Below are 20061 nucleotides of genomic sequence, written 5' to 3'. Positions count from 1 at the left end.
TAATCTCAGCCCGGGTCTGTAGCATCCCCCTGAGGTAAGAGGGTTTTCCCGTCAGCAACACCTTGTGAACAAGGCAAGCCACCTGAAGTTTGAAAATGTACTTTATCGGGAGGATCCTTGCTGTACGGCGATACTGGCTAACGTGATCAAATTTTCTCAGGCCGTACACAAATCTTACAGCAGAGTTCTGTAACCTATCAATCAGGACCGCACCCTCAAGGGTCAATCTTCCCCCAAATACAGGAAGAGCATAAACAATAACTGGGAAAACCACAGCTTTGACAATCTTCAGTTTCACTTCCTCCTGGAGTAACCCTTTAAACCTAAACAACACTCTTAACCTATTCATTACACCACGATTGATATTTTGAACATGGTTCAAGAAGGTTAACTGCTTGTCAAAAGTAATAATAATAAGTATAATAGTGTAGTATATCAAAAGTAATAATAATAAGTATAATAGTGTAGTATATCAAAAGTAATAATAGTGTACCTTTAGACTATATGAGTTACTCACAGCCTGCTTTTAATAAATCAAATGAAAAAAAAGACCGGGAGACCGGCTTTATGCTGTGGTCTGTGATTGTGGTTTGGAATGGATACAGAGTTTTATTAGACAATTCAGTTTGGATTTGTTTGGTTGAATAGTTTTTTTACGGACAAATTCCAAATATTGTTTTCTGTGAATAATAGTTTGATATATTAATTTAGTTATAGAGTTGATTGTCCAAACTGAGAATCGAAGAAATTTAAATATACGTTGTGAGTGAGTAACCTGTAATTTAAGGTTAGTTTTATAGTTATATTATCCTGTTTACATAATATTAAATTACAAACGTTTCCTTTATTACTGTAAATTAACATTTAACTGACAACAATGTAAGTATATTAATTTGTAATTTAATGTAAAATTGAGAAGAGAAAATAAAATTTGTAATCTCCAAATGTAAATAAACAACCCATTGGTGTCCGATTTGATGTATACTAACTGTCCTCAAGATGTATATGTCCTACTTTGTTCATGGTTAGAGTACGATAAGCGGACCTGGTTTTTACATTACAATAATCAAACAATATTAATTATACTCATTGATATAATCAACCAATAGTTAAGAATTGGAGCAATTGAGTAAATCATCTGCACCAATTGTACACACATTTTCAAGTTCTAAACACAATTTGTTCTATAAGTAACTTCTTTTAAATAAAATAAGGTAGCTAATGTAGGAAATGAAATAATGTATCCTCTCTTACTCATATTGTGAGCCATACCTAGTTTAGACTTCATGTTGCCTATAACCAATCATCACTCGGTTGATGGTTTGTTTTCCAAACATAATATTACAATATCTTTGGAGAGCCGATTTTTGAGTGATTTAAGACATCAGACTATGGATTTAAGTTGCAGGCTAAGTTCAAAGGGGCTTAAGTGCATGGCAGTAGGCCGCCCCAAGGGAAAAAAAAAAAAAAGTTAAAGGGTAGGGTACGATAAGCGGACCTGGTTTTTTATATCGAAGAATATAATCGTCGATACCTAATATTCGCATCTCGAATCATAGACTATCAATAGATATAAAAGTATCTATAGTCCCCAATAACAATCATGTTTCAAATTAAAATATGAATTTAACGATGTCACAAATAATAAATGAACATAACCAAAATTAGGGAAACTCATAACTTAAACTAAATGAACGAGAACGATCAAACAGCAAAACTCATAAATAATTAAGAAATGATAACAAACAATGGGAATAAAAAAATAAATTATAACAGCAATAATTAGAATAGAAAACGGAAACTTGTCAAACTATCTACGTGTTTTCGCCTGGGTAGAAATTTTTTACTGCTTTTAAGAAATGGTTGAACGCGTTCTCTTCAGAAAATCGTAGCTCTCTTCTATATAAATATTCACAGATGTGATCTGCGAGAAGGTCGGCTGGGATACCACTTATTAGACTGCGTTTTACGGCTCTCCCCGAACTTTCAACTGTCTGAGTGTTGGCACCAGTTTCTGGGTTTAAAAAGTGTTCACTATGGTTGACAGTAAAATGGACAAAACCACAATCACTTAATCCAAAATAAGCTTTCCACATATCTGTGACTATGGTTGTTCCAGGCTGTAGATGTTTTAATACGTGAAGAATGAAGGTTTTAGCATCTCGTTTGTTTTCAGGAAAAATCACTATTCTATACCTACCCCCACGTTTTTGTCCTTCCGGTATAGTTTCTATTAAATCTAGAATCCAGGTTCCTTCTACCAACCTCCCTTTGTTATTTTTACGTTTTCCAATTTACACTTATCAATTTCCACCACCACTCCAAAATCTCCAAGCTTTTCTTCCCTATTAAACTGATCATCAATCCACACAAAACACACTTCCCTACAAAACGACAGCCAGTCAGATATCGTACTTCTTGATAGATTTTGTAAATCCGAACTACTCTCAAGAATTATAAAATCGTAATTTGTCTGATTTCTGGAAAAGAAGTACATTAAAGTCACAATATTGTGCAGTCCGAACTTTGACCCTTCAAAAAACTATTCTTCAGTGCATTTTTACTGAAACTGTGTCCCCACCATTACCTTCTTTTTTGCATCTGAAGACGACCATGTTTGCTCCTCTCACATTTACATTTTTCTTTTCCACAAATTTCACATAATGGATTCTTAGGTGCTAGTCCAACATGTTGAAGCCACAAAAAACATGTCTTATCATCTTTTAAAGCAATGTCGTCTAGCTTTCTAAGATTGACTGCCATTTTTAATAAACAATGTTACTTATATGTAAAATTTGAAATATTACCTTACTTGTATTATTTGAAAGCGTTTACAGCTGTTCATATAGATTATTTAAGTTAATTGTTAAAAATAATTAATTAGTATCGATTGGTTATAACGATGGTTGTGATTAAGTAATATCGTTTTCCAATTTCTATATAAAAACCCGGGTCCGCTTATTGTATCCTACCCGGTTCAAATCCTGCCTGTGACTTTCTATCAGTATCATCGACCATGTATTGTATGGATTCTCCTTCTTATTTTTTTATAAGATTCTTGCTCAGGTCATTTTCCCATGAAGGCATGCAAAATAGGGCTTAAAAGGGGTTCTGTCTCTGTCTCTCTAAAAAAAATGCATTCACCTTTCTCTTCCACTTAGAGGAACTACCGTCATATCAATGTATGAGCAGATGAAGTAACCAATTTACAATATGTATAAGTAACTAATTAATTTTTGTTCTAGATCGAGATGGCTAATGAAATTGAGCAAGATCCTCAAGATGGATTATACGGTCTATGTATCTTCGGAGCTGAACACTTAACAGATGACGAGGTTTGTTATCTGATCATTAATGCAGTAATATACCATTAGGGAGGCTTGTATTCCATCAAGTTTTTATCAACTGAGAATTTATTGTCATTATTTAGAGGCAAACAATTCAATTTTGCTAAAATGAAGGAAACAGGATTTTTCCGGACATTTGCCATCGTTCAGTGAAACAAGAAAACAGTAACACTACGTTTCGAGATCTGCCATCTGATCTCTTCTTCAGGTAAAGAACTAACCTAATACATAATTACAAACTAAGTTAAAATAAACAAATCTTACTAAAGCGTTGTGGCACGCCTAAGTCAGGAATCACAACCTACATGTTGTTGTCAACTTCACTAACACTAAAGACATGCACTTAATACAAAACTATACAAAACACTAATCATTAAAAGTAAACTACGGAATACAGGTCACAATGCGTCTTCACTCGTCTACTGACCACCTACGACTGACCAGAGGGACTAGCCAATGGCAATCGTGACGGCTGGCTAAAACAAGATGGCGGAAATACAAGGAAAGGGGAACAGGAATGGGCCCTTTCGTTATTATTGGTTCATGCGAGATGAACTTCTTAAAACCATATTGTGACTCCGCATTGGTTTATTACAAATATCCGATCCGTTTGATACTTTTGGTTTTCTCTTTAGTTCATTTTTTAGAATTGGCAACCAAAGCGGCCTAATCTCGACTGATGGTTGACTGATTGGTTGGTCTGCCAATTTAATGTATGTTGCCTCAATTAATTTCCTTTTGAAGAAATGTGGTTCCCGATGTATTATGTGGGCTTCATCCCAATTCATATGATGGTCTTCGGACCAACAATGGTGTGCAATTTTTGACTTTTCTGTGAAACCCTTTCTCGTGTTTTCTTTGTGTTCTTTTATCCTTACGTTAAGTTTTTTTTTTTGTCTCGCCTATGTATTCCCTATTGCAGCTACATTTTATACTGTAAACACAGTTTTTGGAATCCTGTGTGCCATTTTTTGGTTTTGTTTTTACGAGACTTTGTCTAAGAGTGTTGTGTGTTTTAAACGCGGTTCTAATGTTGTACTTTCTACCTACTCTTCTAATTTTCTCCGATAATCCCGGCACATAAGGGATTGACATAAACGCAAATTTATCACAAATCTGTTTTTCTGACTCAGGAATGATTCTTCTGGTTCGTTTGCACTTATTAATTACTAATTGAGGGTATCCATTGCTTCTGAGATCCGATTCAATTTTCTTAAATTCTTCTTTTAGTCCATCTTTATCTGAGCACAAGCTCTTTGCTCTATCAAACAACGAGTAGGCTACTCCTTCTTTGACAGATTTTTGATGGTTGGATTGATAATTTAAATATTTTCCTGTGTGTGTTATCTTTCGAAAAACAGTTGTCTTAAGGACATCCCTATCTCTTAATACACACACATCCAAAAAGGGAAGCTTGTTTTGGACTTCCACTTCCATTGTGAGGCGGATGGAAGGAGAAATTAGCCAGCCGTCACGATTGCCATTGGCTAGTCCCTCTGGTCAGTCGTAGGTGGTCAGTAGACGAGTGAAGACGCATTGTGACCTGTATTCCGTAGTTTACTTTTAATGATTAGTGTTTTGTATAGTTTTGTATTAAGTGCATGTCTTTAGTGTTAGTGAAGTTGACAACAACATGTAGGTTGTGATTCCTGACTTAGGCGTGCCACAACGCTTTAGTAAGATTTGTTTATTTTAACTTAGTTTGTAATTATGTATTAGGTTAGTTCTTTACCTGAAGAAGAGATCAGATGGCAGATCTCGAAACGTAGTGTTACTGTTTTCTTGTTTCACTGAACGATGGCAAATGTCCGGAAAAATCCTGTTTCCTTCACAATCCTTCCATCGTCAAAAATAACCTTTAAACAAAGAATTTGCTAAAATATTAGTATAATGAAATAATGTGATTTCTTCCAGAAGCATGACACATTTCCGTCTCAGTTGTCTGATCGAAATGTCACATTTACTGTCGTAACAAATTTATGTGCATATTATTTCTTAAACCTCTGTAAACCTTTACACTTTGGTGAAATAGTATATAATTTATCAGCATCTTATGTTAAGTGAGAATTATAACAGTTAAAGTACATTTACAAAATGCAAAATTTTAAATAAAATTTATATTTAGGCAGAAGGATTTTTACAAAAACCTACGCTGCGCTTATAAACATTAATGGCTGAAAGTTTATTTTTTCATTTGTTGCTGCTGTAAGTAAATGTGTATTTTAAACAAAGCCTATTTTCAATAAAGCCTTAGAGCATTTTCTTTTCTTTTGTCTCAATATGAATCTCACAGGGCCATCAAGCATATATTTATATTTGTACACATGTTAGTTTTTAATATTTTTACCAGAATATTTTTACTCTCATGGCTAGTAAAAAAATTGGGATGGTAAAAATTACTTCAAAAAAGATCTTTTTAACCAATAATCTTGCTTTTTAAGTTACAGGAAACAATAGAACAAGCAGTAAAGTAACAAACTTATTAGTATTGACTGGATGATATGAAATTGTTTGACGCACATTTGGATAAAAAAGAAAAGGCTTACATAGAGAATTAAATAAATTCTAACTTATGTTAAGGTTTATGGTATGCGTGTCTCTAAAATATCAAACTGGATTTTAAAATTAATTTGATGAAAGTCTTGGTGATGAATTTTAACCAAGTAAGCCATGTTTTGTTCAACATGAAAGTAACTGTTTCAGTAACCATATGCTTTAACGGTATATCAATAAAAAGTTGATTCATTGTTTGTTAAGTGGAATATGACTATTAATTAATACAATAGTTCATCTACAAAGTTTGAGCTCAAGGGTGAACTGGTCTTAGTTTAATTTAAATGTGTGTTTACAGGTTGTGAAAATGTGTAATAAGTTTGGGGCAGTTGTGAGGTGTAACAGAAGTAAAAACTTAGTGTTTATTCGCTACGCCAAGAGAGAGGAAGCAATCGCTTGCTTAAACTCAGACCAGCTACCGTTCCAAGTAAGAACTGCAACAAGAAAGAAGAATAGGTCAGTGAATATTGATTACTAGACTTAGTTTCTTCCACAAGAACAGTAAATTAGTGAACAAGTTTAGTACAACAATAGTGAAAGTTGTCTCAGCTTTTTACAAGTTGAAATGTATATATGATCCAAATAAGTTATGTATTAATTTTAAGATGGAATTTGAGTTTATTCCCCATGCAAAGTGCCGGTAAAGTTATTGTAATGATCCAAAATATAAAAAAATTCAAACGTCATGTAAATAACTCAATAACTCGTTTATTCAACCAAAGTAACACAATTAGGCCCCATGCGTTGGTCATGTCAGATAAAAGGAAACTTCTAACAACAGATTACACTCATTAATAAAATAACTAAAATGACTTGAATTCTTAATATATTATAAAACAACCAGGTTTTCCATTTAGCCGTCAGTCAGGAATTTACGGACACTGTAAAAACATTTTTCAAGGAGAAATAACCTAAGCCTCTCGGTTTGACTCTGCTTTGAGGTGCAAAGCAAAGTAAAGACTAACTTAGTGTTATAACAAAAAAGAAAAAGGTTGTTGGTTTAACCTATACAAAAATTAGAAAATATGAAGGCTATCCTTAAAATATTGTTTTAAATTAAATTGTCTATAAAATTTAGTGTGGACATTCTAAAACCTTCCAAATGTTATACTTGGCTTGAAGTTGATCATAGTGAGTGCTTTTCCTGTTTTTCAGTTAGTTAACTGAAGAATTACTAACCTATTAGCTTGGACTCATGATCGTTACTCATACTGTCATTGCACGGAACGGACTTAGACTCTCGATCTTTGCACAATTTTCCGTTTGTTATGTACTAATATTTGGCAGTAGTTACAATTTATGCTACAATTTACATTCTCATAAGAATGTCTTTATTCGACTGTATTTCTCAGATACATTAGTTTTTTTCAGAACAACTATTCTCACAATCATATATAGTAATTTAATTATGTATTTAGTATAGCCACTTACGTTATTCATAAATGGTCAGAAAGATTTTATCAAAAATAAATTTGTATTATAAATGTACATGGGTAATGAATTATTTTGTCAGGGGAATATGGAGATAATTGTAAAGTGTGATAATATAACAAATATTAGAATCTCGCCAATTGAAGATCAATTTTTCTTCATTCTATTTTTTTACAGAAAATATATAATGTTATCCAGGTTCTCTTGAAGAAAAATAAAATATGCTGTAAAAACTACAAATAATACATAAAAGGCTAAATTTGTTACTACGTGTAAGTTTATTTTCTAAAATTTACAAAATAATGTAATTTTTACAGTAAATATTTTGCTTGTGATCCTGTCGACCAATTTGAGGCCAGCTCAACAAGCTATGCCTATTTTGCGGATCACCACGTGTTAACAATCCCGCCAACACGAATTCCCGCTAATAAAAATTCTAATTATTGTTTGCTACTTATTGAAATTAAACCAATGTTTATTTATAATCTGCTTCAAACTTATTTATACTAAGATGTTAATTTATGATCCATTACAGGCTAGAGTAGTGCAAAGCCTTACATTTAAGAATTTCTGAGAGAACTTGTTGACCTGTTCTCAAGCAACCTAGGCCTTGACAGTATCACCTAGGTTTCACTATATGCTTTCAGAAACCCCAAACTGTAAGCCAATTTTTCAAGAAAAGTTCAAAATTAGTATTGATTTATTTTAAAATAATGTAAGCCATAAAATATATCCATTTCAAAATTTAATTTTTTAACTTTAAGTTTTGAAAATAATTGTAACCATAGTTACAAATTTAGGTACATTCCACCACTTTTCAAATATAAAAACATAAAGAAATTGGTTATTGATTAATTTATTGTTTTGTAGCAAATATAATTCTCTAAATTTTGGAAACATTTAGTATAAGAATTATACTTTTTGTATGTTTTTAAAAATAATCGTACCCATAATAAATTTAGCCTTTCATGTCCCATTTGCGGTTTTTATAAGATGTTCAATTTTTCTACAAGAGAACCTGGATGTCATACATTTTTAGAAAATAGATAAAAATAAATAGGCTATCTCAGATTATAATTTTTAATGTATTATCACACTTTAATGGTGCTGTTCCACCGCTTTAAAAAAAAGGAAAATCACTTTTAGGGTGGTCATATATGCCTTTTTAATGGTTTATGCATAATGTTTTTATACCATAACTATTTTTACATTTTCCTGAAAATATAATGTACTACACATATAGATTTATAGTGAAAATGTATTTTTTACAAAATTTTTAAAGTATGGGTACAAAACACTCAAAAATGGCTTGCCATCTGAGGAAAAAATGATTGGCAATTCGAGAGTTAAGTTTGTGTAAATTTATTTATTTTTAGTGTGGTTTGTACCTACTGATTACTTCTTACGATTTCTTCACGGCCCTATATAAGTTTCTATCATTTGAATTTGAGTTGGCTTTGCATTTTTCACCGAACATTCTTCAGATCTCAAAGTTCAAAATTTTAGCAGTCCCATGAATAGTGCCTGTCAAAAACACCATCTCCTGAACCAAGCTTATTACTTTGTTGTTGAGAAATCCTGTAATGAAACAAAACAGGTATTTACTCGTATATTTTTGTATACACCCTATGTTTGAACAGTTATTTAGGTATAAGAATTTAATTAGGATAAATAAATATCATTTATTAGATTAAGTGTAAATATAAAATTTTGTACATATTTTTGAGTTTCAATAGGTACACAAGCCCAAGCTCAATTTGAAGTCAATTCAAAAGAAGCATTCAATTATTTTTTGAAACGCTAAGCTCTGCAACAATTTTTTACTGCTATTTGGTTATTTTTTTTATCTATTTATTTTGTAATGTTGGCAGGAACGTAACACGGCCCACTCGATACAGGTAATTGGTACTTAAAACTATAGGCTACGTAGCATTGTTGGCTTGCTCTTCAACGCTGTGACAATATTGTCTTTCACTCAAATGACTCCAATGCTTTGGCACCATAATGTTCTTTAGTGCTTGTAACATTCATTGTGTGGTAAATTTTGTAATTTCAAACTTTTGTGGTCAGTAATATTGCTATTGTAACACCTGCTAGTCCTCCAACCTATTTTTTCTCCAAGGTAATGACGTGAAACTGCTTTCTTACACCTACTTTAGATTTATTTTTACGCACTACGTTGTCCCATTACTTACCACGTTAACTAAAGTGAAATCTAATTGCGTCATTGTTATTAATGGTTTTTGGCTGAGCATTAGCAAAGTTTATTACTTAGGGAGGTTTTCAGAATTTCTTCTCTGTTTGTATTTACGTAGGATATATAAAAAACTAATTAATCTAGAGACTTGATAAATTGTATGAAACTTTGTTTCTAAGTAGAAAGTATTAGGTACGGTTATGCTGCATGACCGCCCATGGAAGTGGATTAAACTATAGTAAAGCCTACCATGCATGGGAAATCCCTAAAATGAATTTAGCTGTAGATTTGAAAATTTGCATGAATCATTATTTCCATATGGGCAAGATTTAATTCAAGAATGGTGCACGTTCTTTTCTGGGGTTTAGGTGAGCATTATCGAAACTTATCACTCAGCACCCTGGTAAAATTTTTCTTCTGTTTTCTGTCCATATGATATCTCAAGAATTAATTGAGATATATATTTGAAATGTTCTATAAAAATGTATCTTTACACAGGCAACACCGAGTTCGATGACGGTGCATATCTCCCAAGGCTGTAGATGTTCTTTGTTCTATATTTAACAAATTGTGTTAAACTACACTCGGTTCGGTTTACCTCTACCCTGTTTTAAAAAACAAAATACAGTAAAAGGGTTATTCAGAAAGTAAGGTCTGAATTGCTGTAACTACATGTAAGTATATGTTGTAACTGTTTGGATAATCTTGAACAGTAACTGTTTGGATAATCTTGAACAGCAGTAGTGCTATTAGGTTTTAAACGTTAAAATTTAGTTAATTTCAAACAATTTAATTTACCAGTAGAGTTGTTTATTAAATTGCGGAATTAACTGAACATTTATTCCACTGCAAAATGTGTATTTCTTGCAAGGTAAAGTGTTGATAATAAAATGTAATTTTAAAAACTATTATTTCATTGTAATTGCCTTATTGTACATAATTTTATTCAGTATTAAATTTTCGAGGTTAAGTGGTAGAGAGGACTTTATAGTCCTAACTTCGCCTCTAATAAAGACATTTTCATTTCATTTCATACAGCTGTTAGTAATGATTAAGCTGAATAAAATCATGTAATTTTCAGTCCTAAGTATCATATCCTGGATTTTATAAAGAAAATGTTCAAACTAGTAGGAATGTAATGGCATGAAAAACTTAGTTTTAAACAGCCGTCGACTTCAATGCTTTAGGAAGAAATATGTATAGTTGAAAATAAAACTAGTTTTATTCCACTGCACTAATTAATCACTTTATATTGGTACTGAAAGAATAGGTATTAGTAACAGTGCATTTGTTTTTGAGTGTTGTAGTACAGTTGCCTTTGGATCGCAGAGTTGCAAGCACTGCCATTTTTTGCTGTGGCCGGATTGATCTCCAGGTTAAGATGCTTTTTCTTGTGATGTGAGGGGGAGAGGAGTTCATTGTTTGAGATTCTTGAGTTTCTGGCTTGTGCTTTCCTTTTGGTATTCAGTGGGAAAAAAGTGGTATGTTTTAAGATATTGAAAACGAATTCCTGTTTTGTGCTGATTTGTTTGTCTACACACAACACAGCTACAATGGTAAGGACTGAATCAATGCTAATGTTGACTTCATCATCTAAATTCCATTTCACTTTCTGCTCTGTGATCTGACATTGTCACAGACTTGAGTCCTGGAATCTGGAGAACACATTTGTCTAAAAGGATCTAGCAAGATTGAAACAGTAAAGTACCTTGGCTATACTACGTGGTACGTGCCATGATTTCAGTATACAAAATATACTCTCAGCAACACAATGAGTTCCTAGTTGTTTTCGTGTTCCACCATACTAAACACCTAGGCTACAAAATAGCCTCCTCTGGTTTACCCAGTAGAAATCCAGTGTAATCTAGATAAAGAGGTATTTGTGTTGTCACATCAGGTTCACAGTTGAGTGATCTACTATATTTAGAAATTGCCCTAAAGTACAGTGGAGCAACCGACGTATTTACACATAAAACAGCTTTGGTGAAAAGGATGGATTCAATGAGAGTATTGAGACAGACTTGGACCCCGACTGCAGGAATCAAGTCTTTGACAGCGTCAGATCTCAGATGCTGCTGTACTATGTGGAAGGTGAAATGGAGCTAAACTCATCATTCTAATTTGTTTGTGTTGTTTGTTTTGCCCGCTTTTTGTTTTTACTGTGAGAATGCATGTTGTTAACTCTAAAAGAAAACTATTCTCCACTGTTTTAATACCTTTTTTATCTTACACAATGTCTGCACCCAGGCAAGTCAATTAGCCAGAATATTTGTCTAGAAAACAATTGATGTAGGTCTCATATTTTCGTCATAATATTCTGGCGACCATATTCGATTCCATGGGATGTATTTACCCAATGTTCTAGCACCATATATACAACTGGTATAAGTTTTATACGCTGTCCCAGACTTGACTCTTGGAATGTGGAGTCAGCATTCATATAAAGAAATCTGTAAAAAATCTGTTAGAAGTCTGTAAAGAAGCTCAAATGAACTCTTTGCATTGTTCTGATATCAGAGACACCTAGACTGCAAAATCAAGTGCAAGGTACAAATCTAGATGAATAGGTATTCTCATTGTGCAAAATTTTTGGGATCTCTTCAGACAGACGTTGACTCCAGATTCCAGGAGTCTAGTGTGTGATAGCATCAAATTTCAGAGGCTGCATCAAGTGGAAGTTGAATCGGAACTGAGCTCAACATTCGCATGGTGAAAGTTGTAGTTCTCATGAAGATGGCTGTGGTTCTCAAAGTATTAACGTTTGAAACCATTGAGTACCAGCTATAGGAATTAGACTAGAAATCATCATCATCATCAGACGTTTCCGTTATCATGGGTCGTCGTACACAGCCTCCTCCACTTTTGTCTATCATTTCAGGTCTCCTCTTCCTCCACCTGTATTTTCTGTAGTCCCCTTCTCTCTATGTCTTTCCACACTTGGTCCTCCCATCTTCCTCTCGGTCTTCCTCTTGGTCTTTTTCCTCCTTCTTCCTTCTCCAGTGCTATTCTAGGCATTCTATTATCTCCCATCCTCTTCACATGCCCCATCCACTGTATTCTTCTTCCTTCCATTGTCTCTTGCAGTGAAACTACCTTCAATCTTCTAGACTAGAAATATTCATTATTATTTTAATTCTTGTGTTAGCAATAGAGACAGTGTGGGCAGCTCGAGAGACTCAAGCTGGAAGAACAATGACGGTGATTTTCATAAGAGGAGGAGTGATGGAGACTCCCATCACAGAGGTGGTGGTGGCAGCAATGACGGTGATTTTCACAAGAGGAGGAGTGACGGAGACTTCCATCACAGAGGTGGTGGTGGCAGCAATGATGGTGACTTTCACAAGAGGAGGAGTGATGGAGACTTCCATCACAGAGGTGGTGGTGGCAGTGGTGACAACTTTGATGTGGGGAGGCCTATGCCTGACCTCGTGCCAGGTAACACTTTTTAGTTAATATTTTATTATTCATTTTAAATTTGTGTTAAAAGTGGTGGGGGCTCTTTTTAAACTTAAGACAACCTCACTCACCCGTTTTTTAGACACGATGACCATGGCAAAAGTGTGATATCAGAGATTTTGTGTCAGCTTTTGAATGCGCATTGGAACATGTTATGGTGGAATAGTTACTTTTTCAGTAAGTTACGATCTCAGTTTTTTATGTACGTTACTGTTTCATTTTTGAAAAATAAATTTCTATTTGTACCTTCTGAATCGTTTTATTGTACTAAGTAACCATGAAAATTTAAAATATCCATTGCATAAGATTAGATAATAAAGTTTTAAATAAAATTAACTTTTTTTAAATCATAAATGAAAATACTTCATGGAAAACATCTTCAGCATAGTCATATTACATAACGCCATCAAAAAGTAAACCATGGCATTGTTAGTTCATTTCCTATAAATAACTGTTTCCTTTATATCACAATTCTATATACTGCTTTAACTAAATTCTGGCTTTAACTACTCTGTCACCACATTAGGTGTGTGACAGGTTCTACTGTATTAGTTCAATGGAAATGTATATTTTTTTGCTTGAAACTTAGGGATGGGCCAATTTCGATACTTGATATATCAATTTTTAACTACGGCTGTTTTCACTCGATTCAGATGCCAATTTTTTACACTTTTTACTGATAATTAAAAGCAACAAATCGTCTAAACAGTTACTAATTAAAAAAAAATTATAAATATAATGTAAAATTGTACTAATAATTTTATACAAAAATTTTGTTTTATTACTTTTTAAAATTATTTTAGTACATGTTCCACACAAGAGAATTAATGATGCACAGACAAGAATGTAAATGTAGACTTAACACATATGTTACAGACATGCATAAAATGTTTTGTTTATTCAAATTTCACCGTGGTGTAGGGGCTGAGGGATTGATGTTGAATTCTCTGTTGCAGTTATCAAGAATGAGAACGGAAACTTGGCACCAACACACCAAGTGCTGATCGGAAACTTGCCACACAGAATGAACCAGTGCGATGTGTATGAGTTCTGCCAGCGGTGCAAAACCAGTCCGATCCACGTCGAGATGAAGACTATGAACTACCCACCTAACCCTTTGATGTGAGTAACAATTTATAAGACGTACTTAACTGAGCATCCCCTCAGGACAATATCAGATTCGTTGTGATCGTAGCGAGTGGATCCAGGATGAAACACTTGCCGTTTCTTGGTATTTTTATGCCCTTCACAAGACAATTTTGTTAATGTCTTCGACACCCTTTGTCTTGAATTTGAAACTGTATTGTTTCGACCTCTGCACACGCAGTGGTTACAGAACCAATGCAAAAAAGGTAGACAATTGAACAATGCGAATTGTGCAACTACAACAGTACATGTCCGTTGGAACAGGTCTATAACTGAACATTGAACATCGACAAGAACAGACAGATCGGTCCAACCTCTGTTCTGTCTGGTTGCAGACGAGCTTCAGTAAGTTCTGGAATTCATCATATCACAGATTAAACCTAGTGTTACCCCTGATGCAGTGTATAGGTTGGACAAAATTGTTTCTTAGCTATTGCAAACTTGTTGTTATGGCCCATGACAATAACGACTTGACACACTTTTCCTTTCCACCTCGTTATTTAATTTTTTTACAAAAAGGAATTAAATATTACATACCAAGTCTTTCCCTGGTTACTGATAGTTTATACAAAATGGGATTAGGCAGGAATTATTGGCATTCAAAATTAGTGAAATAACCATATGATTTTGCTTTAGTAAGACAATAATTAAATAATGGTTTTTTATACTCTTTCTTCAAAGTTACACATCTATGTTGTTTATGAACCATTGCATATAAATATAATAATACTTGGTGGCTCACCGCACTCGTCACAGCTGCGACTGGCAGAGAACTGATGATTTTGTAGGCTAACTAGTCATTTTGCGTCATGTGTTTGATATTGATTACCTAAGAAAGCTAAATCAAACTAAAACTTTATTACAATTTGTTGATTACGTTTTTTATAAGCCTATAAATCTTTTGTGAAATGAATATACCACCAAAACACAGTGGTATAATAATGGTGGTGGTGGTTAGTAATAATGTGTTGTATTATTATTATTTTTGTAACATAGTTATTAATCATGATATTGAGTATGATCACTTACTACTTGCATTGTTTACTTTATTCTAGTAGAACACTTTTGCTGTTTAATGTATACAAGACTGAACAGATGTCGGTTAATGCGTACTAGACTGTACTGATTGTAGAGGTTAATTAGTACAAGACTATACTGTTTATACGCTAATGAACAAACGGTACAGTCTTGTATGCATCTGAGCTGATCTCTGACTAGTGTAATGTATAATGAGGTTAATTAGTACAAGACTGTACTGTTTATACGCTAATGAACAAACAGTACAGTCTTGTATACAAGACTGAACAGATGTCAGTTAATGCGTACTAGACTGTACTGATTGTAGAGGTTAATTAGTACAAGACTATACTGTTTATACGCTAATGAACAAACAGTACAGTCTTGTATGCATCTGAGCTGATCTCCGACTAGTGTAATGTATAATGAGGTTAATTAGTACAAGACTATACTGTTTATACGCTAATGAACAAACAGTACAGTCTTGTATGCATCTGAGCTGATCTCTGACTAGTGTAATGTATAATGAGGTTAATTAGTACAAGACTATACTGTTTATACGCTAATGAACAAACAGTACAGTCTTGTATGTATCTGAGCTGATCTCTGACTAGTGTAATGTATAATGAGGTTAATTAGTACAAGACTATACTGTTTATACGCTAATGAACAAACAGTACAGTCTTGTATGCATCTGAGCTGATCTCTGACTAGTGTAATGTATAATGAGGTTAATTAGTACAAGACTATACTGTTTATACGCTAATGAACAAACAGTACAGTCTTGTATGCATCTGAGCTGATCTCTGACTAGTGTAATGTATAATGAGGTTAATTAGTACAAGACTATACTATTTATACGCTAATGAACAAACAGTACATTCTTGTATGCATCTGAGCTGATCTCTGACTAGTGTAATGTATAATGAGGTTAATTAGTACAAGACTGTACTGTTTATACGCTAATGAACAAACAGTACAGTCTTGTATGCATCTGAGCTGATCTCTGACTAGTGTAATGTATAATGAGGTTAATTAGTACAAGACTATACTGTTTATACGCTAATGAACAAACAGTACAGTCTTGTATGCATCTGAGCTGATCTCTGACTAGTGTAATGTATAATAAATTGATGCTGAATGATGATAAGGTTCATGACCTAACACTATCTTAGCAATAAGCAAAATGTGACATCGCTTAAATTTTTGGGTATGATTGTACAATTTAATCTTAGTGGGAACATCACATTGACTTTAAGCTTCCAAAATCTCAAAGGGAATTTTTATGTTAAAATCCTTAAGCAATAGTGTAGACCCTGACATTCTCCATATTATATATTATGCACATATACCTGTACACAGTCATCTAGCCTATGGAGCTGCTCTGTGGGTAAACTTTGGTTACGCTGCCAAAGAATTTATTTTACAAAAGAGATCTATTTGTTATTATGTCCTAATAAACTCGCTGTTCATTAGGTTAGGCATACTTTCTTTACCTTCATTGTATTGTTTTCTGATTTTTTTTTATACTAAGTTAAATGAATCCAAATTTGTTTTAAATACTGATGTACGTAGGTATGCAATGGTTCATAAACTACATAGATATTATATTGTACTAAAATGTCTTAAATTTAATTGATATTTAACTTCAATTTTTTTTGTCCAATGGATTGTATATTGGTCTCCAAAGGGTTAAACGTTTAATGTTAACATAATATGAAGTTATATACTTATTACAGCTTTTTACAATACCACTAAGGTACTTTTCCACTGTAGGAAATGGATTGACCCATATTCTTTGTTAATCTACCACCTCTTAGTAACTTAAATACCTTTTGTATATATTTCAAGATAAATTGTGATAAGGTAATTATAATTCCATACTATGCTGAAGATTACTTGCACTTCAAATACATTTTTAGCATGTTTATGAGGTATGTAACTTTGTAGAAAGGGTATGCATAGTACGAGGGCTGTTCAGAAAGTAACCTCCGGTCGATTGAAAAAAATACACCAAGTTAAGTAAAAATATTTTAATATATACATCTTACAACTACATCTTTGCACTATTTTTCGACATAGTCTCCATCACGATTGAGGCACTTATCGTATCTCTTCACAAGCTTTGAAATTCCTTCTGCATAAAAATCACCCGCCTGTGCCTTGAGCCAGCCTGTGACCGCATCTTTGAGCTCTTCGTCGTCATCAAAACCGCTGGGACCCGAGCCATTTCTTCATATGCATGAAGAGGTGATAGTCGCTTGGCGCCAGATCTGGGCTGTAAGGTGGATGGTTGAAAACGTCCCACTTGAAAGACTTAAGAAGGGCTGTTGTTCTGCAAGCAGAGTGAGGACGGGCGTTATCGTGCAAAAAAACGATACCGGAAGTCAGCATACCACGGCGTTTGTTCTGTATAGCCCGTCGTAATGTTTTTAGTGTTTCACAGTACACGTCTTGATTAATGGTCGTCCCACGTTCCATGAATTCAACCAACAACACCCCTTTGGCATCCCAAAACACCGTTGCCATCAGTTTTCTGGCAGAAAAATCTTGCCGGGCTTTTTTTTGGTTTGGTAGGCGAATCTGAATGTGCCCACATCTTTGATTGTTCTTTTGTCTCAGGGTTTACGTACTTAATCCAGGTTTCGTCACCGGTCACGATTCTGTTTAACAATGGTTCTCCTTCGTCCGCATAACGTGACAGAAAGTCTAATGCAGAGGCCATTCTTTGAGTTTTGTGGTGGTCGGTAAGAATTTTGGGCACCCATCGTGCACATAACTTACGGTAACCCAATCTTGCTGTCACTATCTCGTACAAAAGAGTCTTAGAAATCTGTGGAAAATCAGTAGACAACTCCGCCATTGTGAAACGTCGATTTTCACGAACTTTTGCATCAACTGTCTGAACGAGTTCGTCAGTCACCAAGGATGGTCTACCACTCCTCTCTTCATCATGAACGTTTTCTCGTCCACTTTTAAATAAACGTACCCATTCACGGACAACTCCTTCACTCATAACTTGTGGTCCGTACACGGCACAAAGCTCACGATGAATAGCTGCTGCAGAGTATCCTTTGGCTGTAAAAAACCGTATAACAGCACGCACTTCACATTTGGCGGTATTTTCTATTGCAGCACACATTTCAAACTGCCACAAAAACTAAACTAGCGCAGGTACGATGTTCACTCGACTACAGCTTGATGCCGACTGACCTGCTTAGTGCGTGAATGCACAGATGGCGCGCTACTCCCCTCCACTACCCGCACTGTGACCAACCGGAGGTTACTTTCTGAACAGCCCTCGTATAATAGAGCACAGATTGTAGGTAAATGGATAGAAGACTGCAGAGGTTAATCTGTACAAGACTGTACAGTTTGTAGGTTAATGCATAAAATCATGGTTGTTTCAGACGATATGCTGAAGTGTATGTCAAGACGGAGAGAGACGCCGATAACATAGTGGAAGCACTGAACAACTTGGGGATAAGTGATCACCAACTGGTGGTCTGGCGGCCACAGTGAAAGGGCCAAGAGAGGGAGAAGAACTCGCTGTTACGAAACGTCATTTCATCTGATTTAAGTTTTTGTTTTTGAAACAGTGTTGATTATTTCGTTAATTATATATAGGTAATTAAATTCCATAAAAATATTATCTGAGTTTTTATGAAGGAAAAATATAGAGCAGTAAATGTTTTGTAGCAGAATATTTTATTCGGCAATTTATTTGTTTTTAGAGAGTTTTACATTGATTTTTGTAAGTGTTATCAAATATATTTTAACTTGTAAATCATTATATTACTAATGATTTTGGGCACAACTATAAGTATTGTGTTACTGGATATATTGTATTTTTAGTTTTAACATTATCACAATCTTTGAGTGACGCAATCACCAATTTATTTTCAAATAATGTGACGTCAATAGGTTTTTGCGGTTGATTTTAAGTTTCTTTTTTAGGTTTAGCGTTTCAAGTTATATTGTACTGATGTTCATGTAAACGTTTTCTATATCATTCAGTGGCTTTTGGACAAAAATCTGAACCGAAAGAAAAAAACAACGAAAAAGACGATAATCCTACCCTCTGTCGTAATCGTTATTTGTACCGGTTCATATGTTATGCTTTCTCTGCCACTACTTTTTTTAAAACATAAATTGAACAAATCAATTTAAAATAGTGTGTGAAATGGTGTGTTTCATGTAATATATTGTTACTGCGGAAAGTAAACACATTCTTAGTGTAACGTAATTGAGACTATCAGCTAGCACTGGTATGTTACAACAGGGTTAAGTAATGTTGTAATGGTCCTTTCGTAATGACTTAGTGTTAAGTACTTTTTTTGTTACCTGATGTACGTAGTTAACCATGATCCTTATATCTGTTAAACTGTTGAGTATTTTTGATATCAGTGATAAGCTATTTTGTACAATTAAATACCTTATTTCACTTTGTTTTGCTGTTTCATTTGTATTTCCCTTCTTTACAGGATTTTTCAATTATTGCATTAACTGTTAAATGGAAATTGTACAAGGTGTGTTATTTAAATAAGTAGTTTTGAAATTCCACCACTGCATTGCTGCGATCGGCATCCCGTGCTTGTGCACTCTCTACCTTCATCTATTAGCAAGCCACAGATACGATTACAGCAAAATTCAAGAGTTTTTATATCTGTTAATGCATATTTCAAATTCCCCGTCAATTGAGAATGCCACTGACTATAAAGTATATGCTGTCTCTTTTTTTTATTTTTTTTGGCGCTAAATGCTTGAAAGCACTTGAAATTCACTGTCAGAGTTGTCAAGGGTAAGTAAAAAACATTATGAGTGATAGAATGGCATTCAAATAGGTAAGAGCTCTAAAATGTAAAAGATGGCCAAAAGAGTGTTCGTTATGAGAACCTATGAGATCATTGTCAA

The 20061-nt window shown here is 34.1% G+C and overlaps 1 protein-coding gene across 4 annotated transcripts; it reads left to right on the top strand.

Annotated features, from left to right (window-relative positions):
- The first annotated feature begins 576 nt into the window (after positions 1-576).
- On the top strand, positions 577-19595 carry LOC124365710. Of its 4 annotated transcripts, none has more exons than XM_046821654.1 (7): positions 577-762; positions 3246-3335; positions 6199-6356; positions 9203-9229; positions 12674-12963; positions 13941-14106; positions 18558-19595. In XM_046821654.1, the coding sequence occupies exons 2-7, from the start codon at positions 3252-3254 to the stop codon at positions 18667-18669; spliced, it is 837 nt and encodes a 278-aa protein (XP_046677610.1). In that variant the 5' UTR covers positions 577-762; positions 3246-3251; the 3' UTR covers positions 18670-19595. The 4 variants fall into 4 exon arrangements, with proteins under 4 accessions (XP_046677610.1, XP_046677609.1, XP_046677608.1 ...); XM_046821653.1 differs by having other exon boundaries at positions 577-766; XM_046821652.1 differs by having other exon boundaries at positions 577-787.
- Positions 19596-20061: the final 466 nt, after the last annotated feature.

This window comes from Homalodisca vitripennis, chromosome 7 (genome assembly GCF_021130785.1).
Source record: "Homalodisca vitripennis isolate AUS2020 chromosome 7, UT_GWSS_2.1, whole genome shotgun sequence".
NCBI classification, from domain to species: domain Eukaryota; kingdom Metazoa; phylum Arthropoda; class Insecta; order Hemiptera; family Cicadellidae; genus Homalodisca; species Homalodisca vitripennis.
This window is presented reverse-complemented; position numbering and strand designations above follow the sequence as displayed.

Coding starts and splice junctions, on each gene's coding strand:
- LOC124365710 (XM_046821654.1), top strand. CDS start 3,252: ATGGCTAATGAAATTGAGCAAGATCCTCAAGATGGATTATACGGTCTA. Junction 3,336..6,198: donor AACACTTAACAGATGACGAG/GTTTGTTATCTG, acceptor GTGTGTTTACAG/GTTGTGAAAATGTGTAATAA. Junction 6,357..9,202: donor GCAACAAGAAAGAAGAATAG/GTCAGTGAATAT, acceptor TAATGTTGGCAG/GAACGTAACACGGCCCACTC.